Source organism: Poecile atricapillus, chromosome Z, assembly GCF_030490865.1.
Source record: "Poecile atricapillus isolate bPoeAtr1 chromosome Z, bPoeAtr1.hap1, whole genome shotgun sequence".
Lineage (NCBI taxonomy): Eukaryota > Metazoa > Chordata > Aves > Passeriformes > Paridae > Poecile > Poecile atricapillus.
Window position 1 is genome coordinate 66,191,055 of NC_081289.1, and position 25,081 is coordinate 66,216,135.

A 25,081-nucleotide genomic window follows, 5' to 3' on the forward strand; every position below is an offset into this window, starting at 1 on the left:
TCTTTAGTAATTAATTTTTTTTCTGTGTGTCTCAGGTGACCTGCTGGAACAGATGATGTGTGATCATTCCTGATTTATGCAAAAGCTTTATCAAAGTACAAATTACGTAAGCTGGGACAAAAGCCTGCAGCTTTATCTTGGCAAAGATGGGTTCTTGCTATAGGATTTCTTCATGATGTACGACGTGCTTGTTCTGGAAAGCTCCGGCTCTTCTCTGAGTGTCAAATGTCTTCACGCTGCTCCGAGGGGCAGTTTGCTGCTCCCCCTGGTTTGGCTGCCTTGCCTCTTGCTTCCAGACACGATATTCCATGGACTTTCGGAGGCAGAACTCAGACTCAGCATGTCTGCGAGGAGCCCAGCTAAGGAGGCAGGGACAGGGGCAGGTGAGTGCCTGGGAGGGATGGACACGATTCCCATCACGCGTTCCATCCAGCCAGGCTCTGCCCAACCTGCCCAAAGCCCGGCCTTCCCTGGCCAGGGTGCGCTGGCTTCACCACCTGAAGATGCAAGGCAAAGGAAGCCAGCTCCAGCAAGATTTCTGTGTATGTTTGCTTTTATTCCTACTACAAAATTGTCTGTTGACAAGATGAGAGCCCTGCAGCCCTGCATGGGCCTATAGTTCCTGCAAATAATCAGCAAACCACAGGTGCTGACACAGATCACACAGGAAATATTTTCTAACTCATTTCGTGCATTATACGACAATACTGAATATTGTAACTTCCACTTTTTATTCTTTTTTTCTTTTTTTACTCATGAGACACAGAAAAGCAGAAGAGAGCGAAAGCTACATATGCAAAACACGTTTTCAAATGAAGGAGTTCCAAGGCTTTTCCTGAAAGGGCCCTAAGAGGAAGTTTAAGCTGCTGAATTAAAGGCGCAGCGTGCTGTGGCTGGTAGAAATTTCCATATTGGCATGTTTACCTACCAAACAATTGCGGGTGCCAGCTCCCTGGCCGAAGTTTATCTGCTACAGCGCGGGCAGCAGGGCAGGAGCCGGAGCGCACCTGCTGCCACATCCCGCTCCCGGCAGCTTTTCCTTTCGGAACTGCGAGCCGCGCTCCCCGCGCCTCATTCAGCGCGGGTGTCGGGGTGAAAGTGACGGGTTTCTGGTGTTTTTGTGGTTTCGCGGCTGCCTTTTGGTTTAATTCTTCTGCCGCCGCTCGAGAGCGGAGTTACCGGCTCGCCCGGCCCTGCCGCTTTCCAAGATTTTCGCTCGAAGAATGGAAAGGTGGAAACTATGGAGAGGGCACGGGGCAGCCCCAAAATCACCCGCGGCTCCCGGCCCGGCCCGGGCAGCGCTGCCCGCGGGATCCCCGGCCCGAACCCCGCTCCGAACCGGCCCGGAGGGACAGAGGGATGAGGGGATGGAGCGATGGAGGGATGGGGAAATGGGGAGAGGGAGGGATGGGGAGAGGGAGGGAGGGATGGATGGATGGATGGATGGATGGATGGATGGATGGAGGATGGATGGATGGATGGATGGATGGATGGATGGATGGATGGATGGATGGATGGATGGATGGGGGGATCGGGGGTGGGGGATGGAGGAACGGAGGGATGAGGGGATGGAGAGCGAAGGGATGCGTGGATGGGGGGAAGGGTGGAGGGGGGCAGGGACCCGGGCGCTGCGGCGGGCGGCGACTTTGCTCTTTAAATCGCTCTCCAAAGCGATTTACAGCTGATCCCCCACGTCAGCGGCCGGGGGGCCGCTCGGCGGCGGCGGCGGTGGCCGGGGCGGTGGGAGGCGGCGCGGGGCGGGGCGGGGCGGGGGCCGGGGGACACTCGGGCGGGGCGCGGGGCCGGGGCCGCCCCGTCGGTGCGTGCCGGAGCCCATGAATTGCTCCGAGAGCGCCCGGCGAGGCTGCGCCGCGGCCGCGGGCTCCGGGCACGATGCAGAAGAGCGTGCGGTACAACGAGGGGCACGCCCTGTACCTGGCGCTGCTGGCCCGCAAGGAGGGCACCAAGCGCGGCTACCTCAGCAAGAAGACGGCGGAGACCAACCGCTGGCACGAGAAGTGGTTCGCCCTCTACCAAAACGTGCTCTTCTACTTCGAGGGCGAGCAGAGCGCCCGCCCCGCCGGCATGTACATGCTGGAGGGCTGCAACTGCGAGCGGGTGCCCGCTCCCAAGGGATGCGCCGCGGGCAGCGCCAAGGATGCCGCGCTGGACAAGCAGGTACCCGCCCCGCGGGTGGAGGGGCAGCGGGGAGGGACAGCCGGGCCCTCGGGCCGCCCCTCGCAGCCCCGGGGCCGCCCCCAGCCCGGCCCCGCCGCCCGTGTGCGGCTCCGGGCCGCGGGCAGCGCGGCGGCTCCCGGCTCCCCGCCGGTGGCTCCTGCTCCCTCCCTGACTCTTGTGTTTCCACCCCCAGTGACAGCACGCCGAGTTCAGCCCGGAGAGTAGCATCTCGCACGGCAGGTGTTCGGTCGTCTCGATGCAGCACTTGTGCCGGGCATTTCGCAGCGAACTCACGCAGGAGGCTGCCAGGGGCCGAGCTGCCGGGGCAGCGCTCCGAGCACCCAGCGAGCCCTTCCCTGGGGCTGCCGCCTCTCCCAGCCGTGCTCCGGGGGCACAGCAGGCTCCCGCTGGCTCCCGGCTGCCCGAGACATCCCGCGGGAGAGGACAGGCTCCCTCGGCAGGCTGGGGTGGCGAGGCCGAGGTGCCCGAGACAGAAAGGGTGGCACAACCCCCGAGCCGGGTCTGCCCGGGGCTCCGGAGCCTTTGGGGGATCCCCTGCCCGGAGGGGGCACCGATCACAGCCCCTGAACTGCCAAATTGCCCCCTGCCCTGCAGCTGATCCTCCCCGAAGCTGATCGGTTTGACATGCATGTGTCAGAGCAGAGAGTGGTTAAATACTCCCGGCTATTACATAACCCGCGAGAGAAGGACGCCGGGCTCGCTCGGCGTGGATAGAGATCGGCTGTCTCAACCACACACCTCCTGTTGCCTCACCCCAGTTCCAGACCTTGTTTGAAATGTGCTCCAGCGCATTTCAAAGCCGCTGCCCTCCCCCGTAAGCGGGAGCAGCCCGGCAGGCTGGTTTGGGGAAGTTTGGGCGGCTGGAGGAGCGTGGCTTGGGGCTGGCTGCAGGTGTTTCCTCACACCTGTGGCAAAGTGACACGGGCCAAAGCCCTGCTCTGAAACCCAGCACACCTCTGAGCGCTCCTGGGGTGCTAACTTCGCAAGGAGAGCTCACAGCCTTGTCTTCTATTTGTGCTTTTCCCCCCCAGGGTAAATAATCGTGATGTGTTCAGGCAGCCTCTGGATGGTCCACGGTTAAGCGAGCAAACTTTGGGGAGCGGGGATGGCTGTAGTTGTGTCGTATTCACCCTCCAATTCTTGCTCATTGCTTTAAGGCGCGTTTTTATAGCGTTATAAATGGAGTTCTGGAGGATCCCCAGATGATATTAAACATGGATGTTGCCCTGCCTGCTTTACATTGGCTTACTACACTTGTTTATCAGCGGTGTTGTTAAATTACAGCTTGACTTAGAGAACTGCCTGAAAACAAATCCCTTCCATGTCTGTTCTCTGGGAGCCTTAAGTTGTGCTTTTATAGTGATGAATGAGTTGTTCGTAATTACATCTAGTAATAATTACAGGGCAGGAAGCTGAGCTTTTATTGCTTCAGACATCAGCTATGTTGGTGTTTTCAAGAATAGCAGACTGCTATTAAAGAGGCAGAAGAATGCTGCTTTTGTTTTGGTTTTTTTTTTTTTTATGGGATGCTAGCTTGAATTTTCAAGAGACATCATCAGGAAATATCCTTTTCTGCTCACCTTTTGCTTGATCCCCAGCTTTATTCAAAGCTTTTGAGTGTTAGGAGCTTTTACAGATGCTTACTCATTGAAGTGCACCCTTGTTTGTATATACACATACAGGCACAAGTCTTTGCTAAGGTGTACAGGAGATTCCCTCAGTGACTAAAACTGATCCATTGCAAGCCAAAAAAAGGACAAAAAATTTGAAAATTAAGCAGTCTTTTTCATTTAGAAGATCTGCTCATATACTTAAAGGTGCAAAGCAATAAACCATGAACCTTCAGTTTATTAACAGAGGCAGGCAAACTTACTTTAATCAGATGATAATGAAAAGTCGATATTGCACATACTAACTCCTGGCAGTGAAAAAATACTGCACAGATTTAATTTGCTTTGATCTCACCATACAAATGTATTAAAGGAGTGAAAAAAAAAAAAAGAAGGAGAAGCTGTGTGGCAGATTTTGAAGAACCAGATCTCTCTTCTCCAAAGGAGGGAGAAAAGACAAAAGTTATCTCCTTTAGCCTGGGTTTTATTTACCTGAGTAACTTAGGCATTAGAGTGATGTGTGCTATAGAATTACACCAATGAGGGAGAGGAAGAGGAATTAACCACATGAGAGAGCTTGATCAGCATACCTTGAGTGGATATTTGGAAAAGCAATGCATTTTCTCCAAGTTACGTAATAAAGATTATGGAAAATGCTTGTAGGACAAATAGATTTTGTTTTCCTTAACTTGCAGATCCCTCCAATGTCGGTTTCCAGCTGTTTGGGCATTGCTTGTCGGGTCATGTGCCAGGTGAAAATGCAAATTGTCAGAGCTGTGGGACGAGTGCTGGGCTGGGCTGTCCTGCACAGGACAGAACTTTGGCCACCAGACCTGCCCAGGTTTGGTGTCCATCCCCAGCCTCCCCAGGTGCTGCACAGTGACACTTTCCAGCCCTGCTGGGGGTGTCAAGGTGTTACAGGAGACACCATTCTGTGGAAGATGCCAAATGCCTTCACAAGACTTGCTCTACTCCTGCAGCATTAAGGGCTTGAAAATCAATTGCCAATGAAGAATAGGCTTGTTTTGCCTTTTCCATTAACTTATTAGTGTGTTTCTTTCCATTCAGAGGGATATTTGCTTAAAAAAAATATCTGTTTAAAGTACAGAACCTGTTTTAATAATGACTGCTTAAGGAGTGAATCAACAGATTCTCTGGAAATGCGTGATTGAACTGAGTCTGCTGCATATTCTAACTGATCTGCAGAGAAATTCTTGTTTTTAAAGAAAAGCATTTTGATCTCCCCCAGATTTTACAGGAGTTTTTGTAAACACCAAACAGGTGTTGCTGTACACTCTGATTTAACATTCCAGACAAAAAAAAAGAAGATAGGGATTTATTGAAAGAATAACAATGTGGAAGACACTGAGTTTCAAAACAGCAAATTAGGACGTGTAAATACCACATGCAGAAAGCTTCTGATTTTAGTTAAACTGCTTCTTCCCAGGGAAATTGAGGGCTGTAAACAAGTGAAGCTCCCACCAAGTCCTCCACTGGGGCACTGAGAGTCTTGATGAGAATTCATTTCAGGTTTTCTTTTGGAAACTCTTGGAAGGGAATGTCTCGTTGTGTCTCAGTGAGGGGTTATTCTCTTCAAAAGTAAAGGAAAATGCCCCAAATCATGCTTTTTCAGAAGGCTGGCACTTGTTATCCAGCAAGTTCACAGACACTTTTTTTAATACTACTGGAAACAGGTGATTAGAGGAATGTAAATATTAACATTATTATTATTGTCCGCATTGGGAGGAGGCCTGTGTGTTTAGTTTCTTTCATAAATCTGCATTGAATACATGGAAATGTTCTGATACTGTTATTAATAACTGTCTCAGAGTATTTAAGGTTGTAAATGTTGTATGGTTGGAGCAGAGATATTCTTTCTATCTTGCCCGCAATAATCTTCCTCCCACTTAGCAAAATAAAATGCAGTATTAAGTCTGTGTCCCCACAGATTAACAGAATCCAATCATTTTAATTTTATGTTTCTGGTTGTGCAGGGGACATGGTGATTTTGTGGTGTTTGGAGCCTCTCTGTTTGACACTCACTCCTTGGCACATGCCACCAGCAGCTTTTGCTGTGCCACTTTAATGTTTGCTCAACCCAGCAACAGCACTTAGTGGGCATATTTTAATCAAGATGGCATTAATTAAAAGTTACTCACTTTTTTTTGGGCAGCCCCCCCTGTGTTGCTCAGCATCCTGTGCCTGTTTAATGTTGTAGATGGCTGAGGAGTGCTGAGGTTTTTTGGCAGCCTCAGGATTAGTGTTGTCCATAAATCCCACTGCTTGCATGTGGGCAGGGAGCTCCCTGGGGTGTTCCAGGGAAAGGTAGGCCAGAGACCACCGTGCCCTAGAAATTTTCAGGAGAAATTGAAAAATCATAGGTGGGTTTTTCTTCTCAGCATCTGACAAGAAATAAAAAGATGTGTTGTGGTTTTGTTTCCTCCAAACCTTTTCTTTCCTTTTTTTTTTTTTTTTTTTTTTTTTTAATGGATTACCTTCACCAGGAGAGGTTAATTAAAAAAGATGGCTATTAGTGCTCCTGGGGTTAATGTTTTTGTATGATCCTCTCATGGCAGAGTCTCTAAATGGCATCTTTAATCTTAATAATTAATAAATCTTCTGGTGTGAAGACAGCTTTGGGGGTCACCTGCTCTTGGTCACTTTCCCAGGCTGTCCCTGTCCCCCTGCTCAGTCACTGCCATGGGGCATCACAGTTTGTGGGCACAACAACTTGTCCAGAGCACCGTTTGTGTCCCCAAACACTCCACACTCTTCTGGTTTGTGTTCCAGGGTAGCAGGAAACTGGTGCTGTGCTTTATGCAAGGTGCAGATGAGGGGTTGCCTCTTTCTCTTCATGAAGAAATGAAAAGTGAATTTACAATGTCCCCTAAGGCAACAGGTGGGAAATAAATACAAAAATTAATAAAACCACCAAAAAACAGACAAACAAACTAAAAAGAACCCAAACCAACCCAAACAAACTAAAAAACCCTCCCATGTGATGTATCCAGGGACTGAGCTCTGCTCTTTGATAAATGTTTTGTGTTTGCTTAGCAGTGAGCACATTTTGTGAATAAGGAGAAGAACAAGAAAATCTCACAGCCTTATTAAAAATACTTACTGCAGTTTTGCCAGAATTTAAGGACCCACACAGCTGATAATCGAGCTACAGGGAGGTGTATCTTATTTTTGACATGCCTTCCTCCTGAAGGGTTGGTTGGATCCACACAGACATAGCCTGGAGGATACTGATGGAGTTTATTAATTTGTTATTAAACCTTTGTCAATCTGCATCTGTGTGGAGTGGCTTTGGTCAGGAACCTGAGCCTGACCCGTTATGTTTTCTGTCCTTGACTTCTGGTCACCCTTGAAGGTGAAGGGCAATGAGAGAGCCCACCTGAATGTCTGAGGGACAGATTGAAAGGACAGAGGGTAATAAGACCAGATTTTGGTGAGACAAAGTTTGTTGGATATAAACCACGAACTGAAGTCGTCAGCTTTTCCCTGCAAGGCATTGTTAGATCCCCAAATATTACAATGTGCTCTAAGAGAAGTGCATTATCTTTAATTAAGCTATTGGATGATAATTAGATCCCAAGGCAAATGACATTTGGCAAGGGGCTTGTTTGTGGAGCTGCTGGGAAATGCTTTTAGCCAACAGGTGAAATGTCAGTGACTGAGTTAGAGCTGACTTGGACATGCAAAATCCCAGAGGCTGAGGACCCAAAATGTCACTCAGTCACTCACCAAGAAAGAATGATGTGTGCCACAGTCCCAACCTTAACCCAGGGAGGTGTGGGGTGAGCAGCCCCCCGCTGCAGCTGAGAACACTCAAAACTAATTTCAAATAAAGCACTGCAACAGTTTAACGTGGGTTTCATTCCTCCACCTGCCTTACAGCCAGTGCTGCTGCTCATTTTGTCTCCTCTGTTGATGGACTTGCATCCATTTGGCCTTACCTGTTTAGCTCCTCTAATGCACGAGGAGATCTGTAGAAAGCAAATTCTGAGCACAAAAGTAACGACTCAGTCCCTAATTTATTGAATAACTGTACTTCATTTATCTCAATTTACCGTGATTTAACTTTTAAACTTTTATTTTTTCCCCTGTTCTTTGGGCTGGGAGAACAGCTGGGAGAACAGTGCTGGTGCTGGTGGGGCTGTGGGTCAGCACAGCCTGTCCCTGTCCCAGTCCCTGCAGGAGCAGGAGATTTTAGGCAGCACCTCTTCCCAGTCAGCACTGATCGAGGGAAGGGTTTTTTTTTAACACTGTGCCTCTGCACTAAATGTGTAGGAACATATGCTTCCAATTGAGCTTCCAATGTTCTTTTTTTTTCTTTTTTTTTCTTTTTTTTTTTTTTTAAATTTACCAATCGCGTAAGGTTTTCTGTTTGAGCTACAGAATCTGTATTTATAGAAGCAGAGGCTTCCCCAAGTCAGTCCAGCCATTTCAGTATCTTTTGGTGTTTGCCATGAGCTCAGCAACAACTGAGTTTTTTCAGGAAGTGTTTATAAACTGCCAGCTCTGATCTGAGCTGTATTATAATTTTTAACTTTACTTCTGGAAGTGTTTTTTTTGGGTTGTGTTTTTTTTTTTTTTTTTTTGTTTGGTTTTTTTTTTTTTTTTTGGTAGATCTGATCAGCTCCACTGCATCGTTTAAAAAAAAAAAAAAAGTTTAAAAATTGTGTTTTTAGAGGCAAATGCTGTAACTATTGAAAAAGTCTGGAATTATATAGTCTGCCTTTCTTTGACATGGTGCTGTGGAACTGTGACTTTTGTCCATTTTTTGCCTTCTGAGATTTTTGAGTGTGACAAAATGCCTGAGTAACAGAAATTATCTGATTAATTATTCTGCAGGCTTTGGCCAGTGTGATTCAAGTTCTTGAATTACTGCAAGATTTCCACTGCACTGCAGCGTGCCCTTTGCAATCTCTCAAAACCAGCAAGCTCATTGAATGGCTTTAATTCACTATATTTACCTCATTATTCTGCATTTTTAGGGTGCTGCACCTGTATTTGTCGTTCTGAGTAGATCATGAGCTGTCAGTAGCTGTGCAGGGGTGGGGTGCAGGCCAGGTGCTGCAGGCAGGATTTTGGGAGCCCCACCTGAGCTGGATTTTGGGGCAGTCTGGGGGTTGCTCAGCCCACCCCAAACTGGGTGTTTGCATCTGCCCTGACGTTTCCCGTGGTGGATCCTGAGGCACATCGTGCTCATGGTGTTTTCTCTCTGATGCCTCAGGGCTATGCTGGGTCTTCACCTGCTGGAAAATTCGGATGTCTGCAGGTGACCACTGTTTCTGTTTTGTTCTTGTTTCATTCTCATTCTGTTTCATTTCTCGTCACTTCCCCTGCCTTACACAAGCTGTTTCTCCTGTTTCAGCAAATGCAACAGACTTTACAGTCTTCTGTGGAATTGTGGGGATGTCTCTGATGTCCTCCAGAATGGAATCAGAATTTATTCTTGACCCTGTGTGTTCATGGAGGATGAGGCACGACAAGAAAATTGCAACCTTCTTTTGCGCCAGTCGTGTTCCCTTCAACATGGCGCTCACAGAACAATTTCAGAGAACTGTTAAAAATGCTTCCTCCTAATAAATCTCCTGGGGAGAGCTGGAATTGTGTAGGGCAGCTGCAAGGGTCTCTTGAGGGAATGTCTGGCTCCAGCAGAGGTGCAGGTGTTGGTGTGCGCAGTGCTAGTGCTGATGCCGAGTGCAGCAGGTGAAAACCAGCTGATGAACAATTGATATCTGGGGCTCTCTTTCCTGCTCTGAGAGCTTGATCAGGTGAGGGAGGGCTCCTGGGCTGGGACTGAGCCCTGGGTGTGTGATTTGACAGATTTTTATGCTGATTTTGTGGCCCTTGCAGGTTTTTTTTGATGTCTTGCAGTTTTCCTTTCTTGGCCCAACAAGTATGTGACCGCTGAGAGAAATAGCAGGGCCTCCCTTCTTGTAAAGCACTCAGAAAAGAATTGTGATTGTGATTGATGGTGGTAATTAATCCTTGTTTTGGGGACCCAGCTTGGCTCAGGAGGGAGACATGCTGGGAGGCAGGACCAACCCCTGTGAATGTAGTGGTTAAAATATAAAAGTACCACTTAAGCACCAAAGGTCAATGGTTTTATCTCACCGGGCATCCAAATTGAGTTGCATCAGACCTGCTGGGGTTTGTGCTGGCCATTGTGGCAGTAATTCCTTCCTACTTCACCGGCTGCTGTGAAAATAAATGTGTTAATTGTAGGGCAGCACCTGAGTGATGTAATGAGAGGTGTGAGAAGTTTCTGAGCTCTGCTGATCAGGAGATGTGCCTGCAAGCATCGGATCAGGTCTCACCTGTGTGTGGTGGCTGTGCCAGGATCTGATGAGAGGAGAACGCTCTGGAAAAGGGCTGCACAGGTCGTGAGTCCATCACCTCACTCACAGCTTCTCCTCGCCTTGCTCTACCTGCCTTTGCAGCCTAATGACAGAAAAATAAAAAAGGAACCCCAAAAACAAAACCAAAAAACTGGAAACCCCAAACTGAGCATGAAAGTGATGAACAGAAACTTGTGGGAAATGGAGCTTTGTGACCCACGACTTTGGCTTTGTGGAAACAACCGCACAGAGGCAATTTGGGAGCAGATGTCCTGCTGGGATGGGTGCAGGCTTGCAGACCCAAAGTGAGGGTTTTTTGTGGATATCTTTGCTGCCTGCTGCAGAGGGGGGACTCATAAGAGCATTATCTGCTGGCCAGGGCAGCCTGGCTCGCTGGTGTCCAGCGCTGGCAGTCCGGAATGACCTGAGAGAGCTCCGCTGTCAGCAGGGCCAGAGGGGCTGCAGACCTGGGGACTGCACCCCTGGGACGGGCTGAAATGATCCTGAGAGAGAGGATCTTGCCTGGATGCTGCTCTGCATCCCTGTGGCTGTGGGCTAGCAAAGGGAGTGAGGCATGGCAGCCAGTGTGAGACACCTCGATGCCTGGGGATTTCAGCTTTTATATTTCCCATGCATTTGTAACCCTGCAGTTCTTTGGGGTAGAACTCCAAAGCCCATGTGCAGGGTCAGCTGCTGCTTCCCCATTTGGGTCAGAGCCAGCAATTCCTCTCCAGGCCTGGCAATCCAGGACACCTCAGTGCCTCAGGCCCCAGAAATGCAAACAAAAGGGAGCTGGGGGCAGCAAACTGGGGCTGAATGGCTTCATCAATTCCTGCAGCTGCAATTGGGAGATCAAGCCCCAGTGTGCAAATGGAGCAGACTTAGAAAAGTGGGGAACCCGTGAGCCCTGCTCCATTTTGGGTGCAGCCCTGGGGGGCTTTGCCTGCCCTAAATGTACCTGAAGGCCCTTCAGCAAATACAGCTGCTTTTTAACTTTGGCCTCTGCTTTTAAGTAGCCTGAGAAGGCATCAACCTGACAAAGTGAGAGTGGTGCCAGGTGGTTCTGTGTGAGACAAATAAATATATTTACCTCCCATGGAAAGGTGGGGGAAAAATGAAGTGTCTTCCCAGCACTGATTTCCAACAGGTTTTCCTAAAGACCACTGGCTTTCTGCAAACGTGTCTTTGATTTTTCTTATTTTGCTTTTGCTATTTTTGAGGGTGTTGGAGTGTGTATCTTGTGTGTGTTCACCACCTGGGTGATACAGAGCAGAAGGATGCCTGTCTGGGTTATCTGTGTCCTGAGTCACTGGCCTCTCCGGCCCCCCTCACCCTGTGGCCTCCTGGTGAATCATTTCCTGTCTGTTGTCACTTGTGCAGACACAAACCAGCCTAATAGGCGGGATTCCATCCCATCTGCTGGCATATGGGTGCCACCATCTGCATGGGGATGTTTGTTTATCCTCGCAGCCTCTCCAGGCGCCCGGCTCGGGCTGCAGGGTGGCACGGCACAGGCTCCCACCAGTTGTCACCTGCAGGTTTCTGCACACAGCAAGGCCTGAGAAGTGCCAGTTTCTGCACACAGTCCTGTGTTCTGGCTGCTCCTCCTCTAAATCATGGCTTCATTTCCCTCTGGGACCTGCTGGCTGCACCTTGCAGGTTTGTCCTCCCAGGCAAGAGGTGCTCCCTGGTCCTGCTGATCTCACACCATTTAAATTGGAAAGAGTTTTTATTCCTAGTATTTCTTTTTTAAGTTATTTGTAATTGTAACAGGTTCCCTGAATACCACTTGCATTAGAAGGGTGAGTGTATCAGTTTTTTTAATAATTGCCATTCATTCCCAGGGTAATATCAAATGTTTGTTCACACATTTGCTCCCCCTTTGTGGTGTCCCCCTCCTTGGCCCTTTCCCCCCAGCATTTGTTTTGCCACATGTGAATTTCAAGCTGCTTTTGACTCAAGTTCCTGGGCTGGTTTCTGCCCCACAAAGGTGAATGTGGTGCTCCCACATTGCTGCTGGTGTGCAGCGCTGGAGCTCTGGGTGAGCTTGGCCACTCCCTGTGCTGCTCTCACCACCACCAGGACAGAAAAGGACTCCAGGTGTGAGCAGGAACGGAGCAGGAACCTGTGTAGGACTCAGCTCACCATTTCTGTCCTTTCCCATGGATTCTCCAACTCCTTGTGTCCTACTTGTGCGGCTGCTTCAGCAGCTTCCACGGCAACCACATTTTATTTCTTGCTGTGAGCTTCTCCTCATCTCCTGGCTGAGAGATCCTGACTTTTCTTTTTTAAGGTGTTGTGGAGAAGTGTAAGCAACCAAGTCCTCGTATTCTGAGCAGTGCAAAGCACCTCGTCTTTTTGAATTGTGTTTCTTCACCTTTCCTAATATGTTTTGATGTTTATACTTTCCCACCTTACAATAATGTCAGTATTTGACAGTTGCATGCAGTAAACACAGATAGGTTTTTTTCCCCCTATAAAATACTGTGATGTAATACAAAAATTTGGGATTTTCTAAATTCTGGGGTGACTCAGGAACACAGACCTATTTGACTTTGAATCCATCCATACTCTTCAATGATTTCCTAATGCAGGGCAATTAGGAAATTACTGGCACCCAGACTTTTGGCTCGAGTGAGCCTTGAAAACTGCAGAGTGGTCACAGTGACTGGCAGAGAGCAGACATCCCTCACATCCTCAGGGGTGGCCACAGGGGAGGGCCAGCAGCATCATTCTCTCTGTAGCCCCTGGGGAGGTGATGAGGAAAATCCTCCTGGGAAGCATTTCCACACACGTGGGGGCAAGGAGGTGATTTCCTCACACAGAAATGAAGAGCAGCAAGGAGGTGGTGCAGGTGATTTGGGGCGGTCAGTGGGGACCCACAGAGGGGAAATCACACCTGGCCAGGCTGAGAGCCCCCAGCAGTGGGGGACTGAAACTCTCTGAATGAGCCCAGGACAAGTGAAAGACAACACTGAACCTTCACCCAGGACATTCAGTTCTGAGATGGGACTGTTGGCCCAAATAGTAGGAATTTTTTTTGTAAGGAAAACCAGGAAGGCTTCCCACTCTGCTTTCTTAAATTTTCCTCTCTGTTTGTTGTCAGGAAGTGGAATCACGTGTGAAAAGAAATATATATGCCAGGACATTGTTTCAAGTTGCTGTACAGTGATCAGTCTCGTCTTCTTTCTGGAAGAAATTTACTGCTGGCTCAGAACCATAACAAAAATTTCAGATTTCTTAAGAGTTCACTGCAAAATAAAAAGATGAAAACTCTGTCTTTTTGTGCCTTGGACGTGCTTTTATTTCTTTAATTCACATGTTAGTGCACTGTGTATGTGGCGTGTATTTTCTATTCCACTTTTTTAATTTTATTTTTTGCGGGGGGAGTGAAAGAAGTTGTTTTCTTTTTAATCGCTTCCCATCTGATTTAAATTTGAAGTAGTCATTCTGGTTTGGCTCATGTTTAAATTGTAGCAGGAAAAAATTGTGCAACTAGAATAAACTTAACTTTAAACTTCTTTGCGCTCATGAACAGAATGCGATGTAACTACTGCCTTTTTTCCTTGTTTTGAGTTACTTGGAATATATCTGTAACTCAGTGGTTTTCTGCCTTTCCTGTGTTCTCCTTGTGCTGAGCAGTAACAATATTTTCAGAAATACTTAGTTTTCCTGCCCTGGGAAATGTAAAATAAATTCTTTGGGCTGTGTTACTGCAGAGCTCCAGACACTGCCATGGCTCACCTTGGCTCCAGCGTGGATCACTTCTTCACCCATTTTCCTTCTGATTTTTCCCTTACCCTTTCCTTGTCCTTGCTGTTCACTCAGGTGGTTTTTTTATTTATTCTCCTCCCCCTGGGGCATATTTGGGGAATCCCTACCTGGTACTGAAGGTGCATCACTCACAAAGCTGGGACACCCCCGAGCACGAGGGTTTGTTTATTCCTACTCTCCTTTTGATCACAAAAATACATAAATGGTATTTCTTACATCAAAGACATAAATTAAATGTCTGTCCTTTACCTGATGTAATTTCACAGCGGTGGATTATTTAATCCAAGTGACTTCAGCAGACTTTTCTAAATATATCAAGTGGGACCAGGTGCCTGATCTGCTTTAATACCATGTACCTTTTATTAAGGGTTGATCAGCTGCCATTTCCATTTATATTTCCTGATGTTCTTTCTTGATTCAAGGTTATTTTTAAGTCACCCAGGTCAGGAAGGATATGAGTGGGGTGGAGTGCTGAGGGAAGTGTGGATAATTAATGGAAAACATATTTGAAAGGGAGTTTTGAGAGCTTCCAAAGAACAGTATTCAAATGTAATTGACTCATTTCATTAAAAACACTTATTAGATTCAGTCTGCTCCCTTTGCCCTCTTAAAACCCCCTGTATCATGAGTTCATCAAATTGATTATTAATGAGTAATACTTATATCAATAATAGTATCCAGTTGTGCATGTGTTTTATGTGTAACCTGCAGCTTCTATTGTAGATTACTCATGTCATTAAAATGTTGGTGTATGTTCCTTTTCAGTTGTTATTTGGGAAACTGGAGAGAGTTAAATGTGCTTAGAGCACCAGCAGTTTCCACAAACTATTTCAGACAAGCACAGGGCTGCTAAGGTAAAATTATGGAAAGTTTCAGCCTGGAATTATTGGCACCCTGTCTTGTTTTCAGCTTTGGGATTACAGTGTGGCACAAGAGAGTATGTCATAATGTCATAACATTGTTTCTTGGGTGTTTTGTTGTGGTTTTTTTTTTTTTTCCTTTTTTTTAAAGAAAGGACTTAAAGGGGAACAAGTAATTTAGTGAGATGCTGAAAGCTCACATTGTTTGAGGGCAGGCTTAGCTGTTGACAGTGCTCCTCTTGAACAAGAGCTGTGCCACAGAATAAATTCTTATGGCTACAAATAGCCTTCTCTACCAGCAAAGAGTCTCAATACCTCCCCTATTTTCCTTGCATGCCCCTTGTCCTCTCTCAGGTGGCTGCGCTGGGCCCCTCTGGTCTCTCCTCGCCTCAATAAAATTCTCCTTCACAGGCAGGAGTAGCTGCAGGTTTTAGTTATGCAGCTGGCCTTGGGTGCTCCTGGAGCTGGGAGAGGAAATTTGGGGGGTTGTAAACTCCCTGCAGTGAGTGGGTTTGTGTGTGGGTCACAGCTGGGCCACCCTGTGCTGCTTTGATGTCCCTCTGGGCAGCTGTGAGCTCGGCCCTGCTGCTGTTTTTATTTATCTGTGTCACCAAAACCACCCCAGCACCAGCCCCCATGTTATAAATAACTGTGTAGCCATTGGCTTTCACTATTACACATTGACTTTATCAAATTATTTTGATGTAATAGTTTGTAATCACTTTTTAATTGCTTTTGTTACAGTATAATTTGCCAGCTTTTTCACCCTAATCCCTGTGTAGATGATGTATTTCAGTGTGATAAATATATTATAGTTTAGGCTCCCTCAGAATATCCAAGTAGAGGCTATCTGCTGTGTATGATGACATTAACTGTTGCAGACCTCGCTAATGCCTTTATTTGTGTGGCTAGCTGACAGTGGTGATAATAACTCAGATAATTTTGTGGAAGAGCTGATGTTGATTTAATGCACTGGTGGAGTATCTTATCTGTAGGATAACACTGAAAAGAAGCAGGTAAATAAACACTGGTAGAAGGAATGCAAAGAGGAATTTACCCCTGAGCCTGTCAAGAGCTGTCCAAGCACAGAGCAGGGGCCTTGTGAGGATGTAAAATCCACACATTTCATCTGCAGGGTGTGCTTTAGGAACAGGGGTCAGGGCTGGAACCAAGCAAAAGAATTCCCGGGACATGTAAACCCCAAGGAATGTTTTATTATGTGCAATCCTCATCAATATGCATTTGACCAATGTCATGAAAAAGTATTTAAGAAGATTGTTTTAAGCTAACTGACGCTGCCAAGCGCCTTGTGCACTGTCCCTTTTATCCTTTATTAAAGTTAAAAATCGGAAAGAGCGAGGCTTGCTTGTCACACCAGTTTGTCACACGGTAGTAGCAGGTCTGCCCAGCAGGCTGGGTGTGTTCAAACCACAGAAAGGCTCAATCCATCCCAGTGCCCCCTGCTAAACACTCGGGGAGGCGAAATTAGAAGATGCTGCTTTTATGCAGCAGCTTGTGGAGGAGCCAAAGCCGTGTGGCTGTGGGCGTCTCGGAGCTGGGCATGCTGAGCTTGCCATACATAGACACAGGAAGGCACAGGGAGCTGCAGCAGACATTCCAGATTGGATTAAATGGAAGTGTTGGCACCTGTTAGCATAACAAACACGGCGCAGACAGCAAAAGTCCCTGTGATCGCTAGCACGGAATATACGCAGGCTTGGGAGGATGGAGAGATGCACATTTTCTCCTGTTGGTACTGGAAACTGCTCTGAGGACGTCCCCAAGCCCAGCAGTTGAAATGTTTGTTTTAAAAACTTGTGTTGAATTGTTCCTTACCTACTGGGTAAGCAACATTGGCTTAATTTTTGGGAAGGTTTGCTGACACTCACTGTAGGTTGTTTCTGGAGCTGGAACATGCTGGGGTCTGTCAGTGAATACAAGTGTTCCACAAATGGTATTTTTTAATGTTATTAAATTTGACATAAAATTTTAGATATTTTGTGTCAGTAGATAGTAAATTTATTAACTTTTAGAGCGTGGCAGAGTATCCTAAAGCTTTGGAAACCTTACAATTCAGGTTTCCAAAGCAAGCCTATTTAACCCTCTCTCATCACCTGGAAGAAATCCTTCTGGCAGCCCTGAAAGTTCTTCCTAAATGTACTTAGTTAAATGCATCCTGTGAGGTGTGCGTGCACAACTCTTATCATCAAGGTGGTGTGGCAGGAATAATTCTTTCCTGCTGTACTTGGCACCCATCACACACTTAGTGTTGCCCTGTGTTTTTTAGATTTTTACGTAACTTCCATATCCCTAACATGGGCTGTGTTATAAAAGTAGTGCTTGCACATCTCCTGTAGGGTTAGACACATCTCCAGCAGGCCAGAATTTCTGCTTTCCCAGAATCAGTTGACAACCAGCAGGAATAATATCTCTGTTTTAAGTATATGCTGTCATTTAATCTATTAAAAAAAAGTAAAGAAAAAGCTATTGGAAACCAGCACTACAATTGGTCTCCTAGTCAGACACCCACACTCAGATCTGGAAACTGATGTCTGGTGTCTGGTTTGAGTTGTTCTGATGGCTGCAGAACATGAGATCACTGACAGTTACAGCACTGCTGCCTCGCTCAGCATTTCACCATGAAGAATAAATCTGATTTATTTCCTCTGAATTGCTGTGTTCCAGTGCTGCACCCTTGTCTTGTGTGGAGGAGCTCTGCTGCCTTCTCTGTCATCCCTGGCAGTCCTTGGGGCAGTGCTGATGTCCAGGACATTAAGGTTTGAGCCTGCAATTTGTTTGAGAGCCTTCAAACACTTGCATATGGCTGGAGACCTTTCCTTTGGGGTGACCTTAAACATACACAGTGTTTTCACAGCAAAAGAGGACAGTCATTTTTTGGGAAAATCAGTTTCTCTTGTATGTCTACGATACATTTAGCCTTTCTTTTACTTAAAAAATCTGTGGGAAACTACATGGTAGCAGCCTTCTTATTTAGCAGTGAGAGCTTTCTTTTGTGGTTCAGGAAATTTTCACGTTGGACTTCTGCCAAATTTTGTTATATGCCTTAAATACATGAAATATTTGGAATGGCCACCTATAATAAAAGCAAGCAAGTATAAATTGGCAATGAATGACTTCCCAGGCTGTTAATCACACAAAATCCAGTGATTTTTTTCAGTTCCACCTGAACTAGAATTAGCAGGAGAAGTCAGGAAAAGGGCACGAGGTCACTTGGTGCCTTGGGAACAGGGAATTGGTTATGGGAAGTAGGGAAGAGCTTTTGGGACTGCATAGGACCTGCTATGGGATGATTCCAGGAGGAGCCTAACGCAGGGAAAGGGATGAGTACATGTGGAAAAATAATGGAACGAGCTAATTAAAGGGAGCAGTCTGGCCAACACCTCTGCCTGACCAGGTGTGTGGTCACCACAGCGGGTCCTGTCCTTGGCCTGAGCTCTCAGGTGCAGGACATGGACCAGCCCTGAGCAGCACAACACTGAGGGACTGATCAAAACCCAAAAGGTGTTCTTTGGGGACACCTCGATGCCTGGGGATTTCAGCTTTTATATTTCCCATGCATTTGTAACCCTGCAGTTCTTTGGGGTAGAACTCCAAAGCCCATGTGCAGGGTCAGCTGCTGCTTCCCCATTTGGGTCAGAGCCAGCAATTCCTCTCCAGGCCTGGCAATCCAGGACACCTCAGTGCCTCAGGCCCCAGAAATGCAAACAAAAGGGAGCTGGGGGCAGCAAACTGGGGCTGAATGGCTTCATCAATTCCTGCAGCTGCAATTGGGAGATCAAGCCCCAGTGTGCAAATGGAGCAGACTTAGAAAAGTGGGGAACCCGTGAGCCCTGCTCCATTTTGGGTGCAGCCCTGGGGGGCTTTGCCTGCCCTAAATGTACCTGAAGGCCCTTCAGTAAATACAGCTGCTTTTTATTCCCTTCACTTGGCCTGGACCCTGATTTTAGGTAGCCCAAAAGCTTCAATAGCCTGCAGTGAGCCACCAAACTGCAACAGCCACTGAGGACTTCTCAAGTTGGTAGGTAGGGATGAAAAGGAAAAAAGAGCATTTAGCAAGGTCTGAGGGGGAAAATGGCCACAAGCAGCTGTTTAAAAGTGTATCTGCATTGTACAAGTCACTGGAAAACTTCTTCCTGTGTGTCTGCAGTGTGATCCCCACGCTGAGCTGTGTGTGGGTCCCCTGTGCACCTCAGTACAGCGACTGCCCTGTCTGGGGTGGATGGTGGGGAGCCTGGGCACTGCCCAGCCACGCTGCTTCAAGGATAAAACAGTTTGGGAGCTCCTCAGGAGGCTGCTAAAAGAGGACCAGGTTGTTTTTGTTGCTGCTTCAGTTACTTGCTGTAAGAATTGTATGCTCTGCTCACCTGAAACGAGAGGGTTTCCACCCTTTGGTGCGAAGGTGGAGGGAGAAGGTTTTGCCCCATCAGCATTAGAAACTGTGCCCGTGGCCCAGAAACAGTTTTTGTTTCCTTGAATTATGGGAAAGTTCTCATATTACATTAAAAATATGTTCCTAATACTTTTTCTGCCTATAAAAATCTTAAGAAATGGATACTAATTATTTTTTTTTCCAACTCTTTGATTTGTTTTATGAGTTTGCCTGATATGTAGCATATAGTACTTACTTTCTTTAATATTCAAGGATGGAAAAAAATTAGGATAGCAGTCAGAAAATACAAATTTTCTGTTCACAAGGTACTTGCACCATAAAGATAATGTTTGTTGATCTGTGCTTACATCTGGTTTATGCTTTGTGGTTTCTTTTATTATTTTTTTTTCCCAAAGGTAATAGATAAAAAAGTTTAGTACATTGTGATGACATGTTTTCTCTTCTTTGTACTGGGTGGAAATAATGGCTGGCAGGTTTTGGGTGTTTCTGCTGAGTTTTTGAGCAGGTGATGTGAGCTGCTGCTCCTCGCACCTGCACGCAGGGCAGTGAAAACGCTGAGAACTGAGGGCAGAGAGCAGTGGGGTGGGACACAGAAGGGGCTGAGAGAAAAGAACCATTCATTTCTGTGAGGACCTTCAGCGTGTGGTGTATTTGCAGTGCCTGGAAACTTGTTTGGGAGATAGTGCAGGGGGGGAAAGTGCTGGGAATAGTGGGTGATGTAGATTGGGATTGCCCTTTTTTAACCTCAGTGAAATCAGAGTCAGACACAAAGGCCCCAGAGCCCTCTGCATTTAGGTGAAGCTTTGCATTTATTTTGGTGATTACAAGGTTTCAGCATGGTGGTCCTAATTCAGCCAGCTAAATCAAGAGGACACATTGCTGGGAGTTAAACACCCACTATCCTTAATTATTCTGGTGCTGTTGGATGAGTGGTTGACAGAAGCACATTGAAAATCTTCCTCCCAGCTCCCCATCCAGCAGGGTAAATAGCTGTATTTGGATGACTGACCTTCTTAGCAGGACATGGTGTTTTTCCTGTACACAGGCCCCAAATTATACTGGGACATCTGTCACTTTGTTAGGCTGCAGAATCGCCTGCAGCTGGTTTTATTAGGACTGTGCTGCATAACCCCTTCAGCTGAGTGACATTATCACTGCGCTGCTGTGTGCTTCACAAGAACTGTGAGCAAGTTGTTCAGTGTGTCACATTTAAATGGTAGTCATTTAGCTGGAGCAAGGGCATAGATCAGCACTTGTGGAAATTTAAAGCATTATCTGATATAAATATTTACAGGATACGGGTTTCCCTGGTAACTTGAAATATCTAAAAGGCAAGCCTGTAAAAATGTAGAGAGCTGTGACACCTCTCATAGTGTTAAGATTTGTTCAACTGTTCAAGATGTTGTTGTACTAGAAAACCATCATTTTTTTTGGAAAAGTAATCCTGGTTAGTTGTACTGCAAGACAAAATTAGGTTCATATCTCTTACAAAAAGAATACTGCAGCACTGATAGTGCAAGCAAAGCATTTGCCTGCTGTGTTTTGAAATGGCACGTGCCTTCATTTAAAAATTATCAGAAAGAGAATAACTCTGACATTTCAATCACAGAGTGCCTGCTGAAAGCAGCCCCTAAAAGTTGTGTTTTCGTGACTTTATGGCCCATTTTTGGGAGCACTCTGCTCTTCCCCTGTCCTCTGGATCACTTAAGGTCTAGCAGCCTTAACAGAGAGGATAGCAGGTGGCTAATTTGGGCCATGACAGCAAAACCTGTAACCACAGCTTGTTGGTGGTTACCTGTTTGTGCTGCATTCTGTTTGCACACAAGTTATTTTACGACACTGTTATAGATGTGGTTTTACTCAGCAGCTCCTGAGACAACTGTAGCTTGTGTTCATAGAGCCAACAATGTTCTGTTGTAAAGAAAAGGTGTGGGAGGAGAACAAAAATGATCCCGTGGGGCTTGTCAGCTGAGTTTAAAGTGTTTTTTGATTGTACTTGGAGTTCCTCTGAGGATGGGAAAGAAGCCCTCACACGTCACAGTGTCACTGGAGCTGTTTGCTTGGAGCATCTCATTCCCAGGGTCACACCAGGCTTGGGGCACTGGGTCTGTGCCCAGAGTTTGGGTCAGGCTTGATGAGCCTGGGCATCATTTCCAGCCCCGTTGGTTCTGTGGTTCTCTGTACATCCCCCCTGCCTCCTCCACAGCCAGGAACTGATGCCTCACTGAAGGTTTCACTCCCAAATTGCCAAAATCAGAGCAGCACCTTTGCCCTGGGTCAGTTCTCTGAGGCTGGGTCCTGCAGAACTCCCCAAACTTCCTGATGGAAATCTGTCTGCATATAATAGCAGTGGTGGGAATGTCACCTTGCAGCTAGAACTTGGTTGAACAGTATTCTTCTCCTTTTCTCCCTAATTGCATCTGGCTACATCAGTTGTTTGTTTTTTTTTTTACAGCAGGCAAGTAAATTAATGTGCTTTTTATGCTTTTTTTTTTTTTACATGGGGGCACAAAACTGGGATGTTTCAAGAGAGTATGCTTCCCCAGTTGTGTTCAAAATATGAACTTTGAACTTCTTTCTTTAGCTATTAAAAGCACTTCTGCATTGTTTTGTCTTTGGAAAAGGTAATTTTAAGGGCTTGTTGGATATTTGTGGGTTTCTTTTTCCTCTCTAAGAAACCTGAAGGAGATTATGTTTCTGACACCATGTCAGGCAGTAGGATGGCAATCTCCATAATTACTGCAGCTCCTGCAGTAGTAGTAGTGGTATCCCATTTTATGCAACTGCTAATAACAAAGAAGTTTATTAATGTTTTGCATTACAAAAGTTAAGAGAGGAGGTGTCAGAAATAGAATTCTAAGAATGAAGGCAAGAAGTGAGGGAATCCAGGGAGGGAGTCCCTTCTTGCTGCTCTTCACCTTTTGTTAGAATATTTTGCATGGGAAAAGGAGTTTCAAATGACCTGAGGTTAAAAAAAAAAAAGGGGAAAAGAAAAAAAAAAGTTTTTCACTACATTTTTTCAGTGCATCACCCCTTGCCTGGGGTGAGGACTCCTGCAGCTGCTGAGGCACCCACAGCTCCTTGTGGGACAGGCTGGTCCATCCCAGCTGCTCCAACAGCATGATTGCTTTCATTTTTTTTGCTCTGGTTTGATGCTTCCAAACAATTCTTGATACAGGGAAGCATTTGAATTTCCTTTAGGATAGAAAGGTGTGGGGGTTTTTAACCTGCTGCCACTCCACACCCCTCCCTTGCCCAACTCTGGTGTAAATCAAAGCAGAAGATTTCAGTAGTGTTTTCCCTCTTGCTAGAAATAGTCTTCAGGAAAAGATGACTTGAGGAGTATTTCATCTGTTGCTGCAGAAAAACAAATGTTTTCAGCAAGAAAGTGATCGAGGCATTTAACATACCTGAAAGCTGCAGCTGAATTCCTGCTGGATTTTTCACACGATGCCCTGTATGCCTGCTAATGCAGAAAATGTTGTACTTCATGGTTTTCCTTCCTTGTTATCAGCAGCAAAACTGGATGGCTTTTCCATCCTTACACTTTGCTCTGTGTTTCTCTGCCTTTGAAAAGGGTAATATTCATGTGGGCAACAAAGCTCTGAAAAGGGAAAGGATTTTGAGAAGAGAAATTGAATTTCTGACATAGTCTTCCCACAATACATTCCAGTGAGTTAAGACCAAAAAACAACAGAAACTGTTTGTATTTAGATGCAGCTCTGGGGGATAAACTGCTTGTCAGACATTTTGATGGAAACTGATGGGATGTTTTTCTGTATTTAAAAAAAAAAAATTAAAAAATATCAATTTTGGTTAAAATTAAAATTAAAAACAGGCAACGTACTTTGCTTGGCAGGAAGAGGGATTTTAGTTAAAACCAAGACTTTAATCTGCAAATGGAAAAAAAAATGTAAAGCAAATTGAATTTCAACATTTGCCACGTGAGTACTTCTTTGCTCATTCAGGCTGTACAATTACATGAGATAAAATATGTGAATCTCTAGTATAGTTTATCAGAACTCCAGTAGAAGGGAAGAAATCACAACTTCTGAAACTTGGTACTGGCAGCATGAAAAGAAAGTGCAATAACATCCCCCAAAAGAATTCTGTTTGTATCCAAGCTGAAGCTGGTTTTGCCACTCTGCCTCATTTGCTGTTCCAGATTTTTGAGGAATTTGTTACGAAAAACAAATGTAGTGGAAAGCAGAGCTTTTCTTAAAAGTTTCTTCGACTGTATGGCAAGTTCAAGACTTAATGAACTGCAACTATCAAACACAACTGTCAAACTGGCAAGAAATAGTAAATTTGGCCTTTTTCCTGCCACAGAGGAGAGATGAGGATGCTGTTCTGCACTTCTCAAGCCAGGGCTTCACAGGATTTATTGTGGAAGAGCAACAATGGGAAGGCTTTCCTGCTCAAAGATGATGTCCCCTGGGAGCCCAAAATCTCTGTATTTATTCAGGTTAGCTTGAGAAAGCTCTTGCTGCTGGGGATATGTATTGACACAGAGAGCAAAATTTGAGGTTGCATAAGGAGGAGGAACATAAAATATTCTCTTTGTGGGAAATGGACAGAAAATCCCATTGTTCTGCATACAATTTACTCTCTTATGGGAGAGAGAAAGTGATGCCTGTACTTCTCTGCCCCCAGTTTTCAGCCCTTCTGTAACTCTGTCCTCTCCAGAATGGTGCTGCCTGCTTGGGATTGCTGTTGGTGGCAGTGCCTTGCAGGGAGGAGACATTCTCAAATTAATCCCCAAGTTCTCAAATCTGTGAGGCCTGAGGCTCCCAGGTCCCCTGTGTGTGCACAGCAGGGTCAGGCTCTGCTCTGCCCAGACACAGAGTGTCCTGTGAGGTGACAGGAGCCCGGCCACCAGAGACACCCAGGAGCCCTGGACACAGAGCTCTGCTTTACTCCGCTGTGGATCCGCCCTGGAAGTGGCTGATGCACTGCGTAAAGTATTCCAGGAAATTTGTGGAAGGAAATGGCACGAAATAACAGCAGTCAAACAGCACTATTTCAGTGTATGGGATATGAAATGTGCAGGTGAATTGGTGCTCAATTGGAGCTGCACTGGCCTGGTCCTCAGTGACAGAGCACAGTGCGGCCTCAGGAGCGGCAGTGACAAGTGCTGGGGGCTGCTGCCACACAGGGGCTGGGGAACATCTGGAAACCTCTGCCATCAGAAAGGTGCTTCCAGAGACCAGGATCAGCCAACAGAATGTGCCTGTTGGGTGGAAAGGAAGCTAATGTGCCAATAAAGAGGTTCTTTAACTTTTCTACCACAAATCCTCCTGTAAATTCTGTGCAAAAAAAGAGCACCCCTTTGCTCGACAGCGAGAATTGCCTCAGCTCCGGGGGGAAAGAGGTGATGGAAGGGTATCCTCTGCGCCTGGGTGCTGGAAATGGGGCTGCAGCCCCAGGAGAGGCTAAGGGAGCTGGGAAGGGGCTCAGCCTGGAGAAAAGGAGCTCAGGGGGTCCTTGTGGCTCTGCACAAGTCCCTGGCAGGAGGAGACAGCCGGGGGGATTTGGGATCTGCTCCCAGGAACAGGGACAGGAGGAGAGGGAACGGCCTCAGGCTGGGCCAGGGGAGGCTCAGGGTGGACATTGGGAACAATTACTTAATGGGAAGGGCTGCCCAGCCCTGGAAAAGTCTGCCCAGGGCAGGGGTGGAGTCCCCACCCCTGAGGGATCTCAAAGCCCTGTGCATGTGGCATTTGGGGACATGGGGCAGTGGTGGCCGTGGCAGCGCTGGGGAAAGGCTGGGCTCTGATCTTTGGGGGCTTTTCTGACCTAAACAATTCCATGATTCTGGGACTCCTTCTGGTCTGTTTGGTTGAAGCCCCTTCCCCTCTCACTCGGAGGTTTGAGTGT

General features: G+C 46.5%; 1 protein-coding gene across 2 annotated transcripts in view; it reads left to right on the forward strand.

Annotated features, from left to right (window-relative positions):
* The first annotated feature begins 1,831 nt into the window (after positions 1–1,831).
* The window catches only part of RASGRF2 (Ras protein specific guanine nucleotide releasing factor 2), a 117,991-nt gene continuing 94,741 nt past the window's right edge, over positions 1,832–25,081 (forward strand). For both annotated transcript variants that reach the window (XM_058826944.1, XM_058826945.1), the window contains exon 1: positions 1,832–2,178. In XM_058826944.1, the coding sequence (XP_058682927.1) occupies positions 1,894–2,178 (285 nt within the window). In that variant the 5' untranslated portion in view covers positions 1,832–1,893. The remainder of the gene's footprint in view (positions 2,179–25,081) is intronic.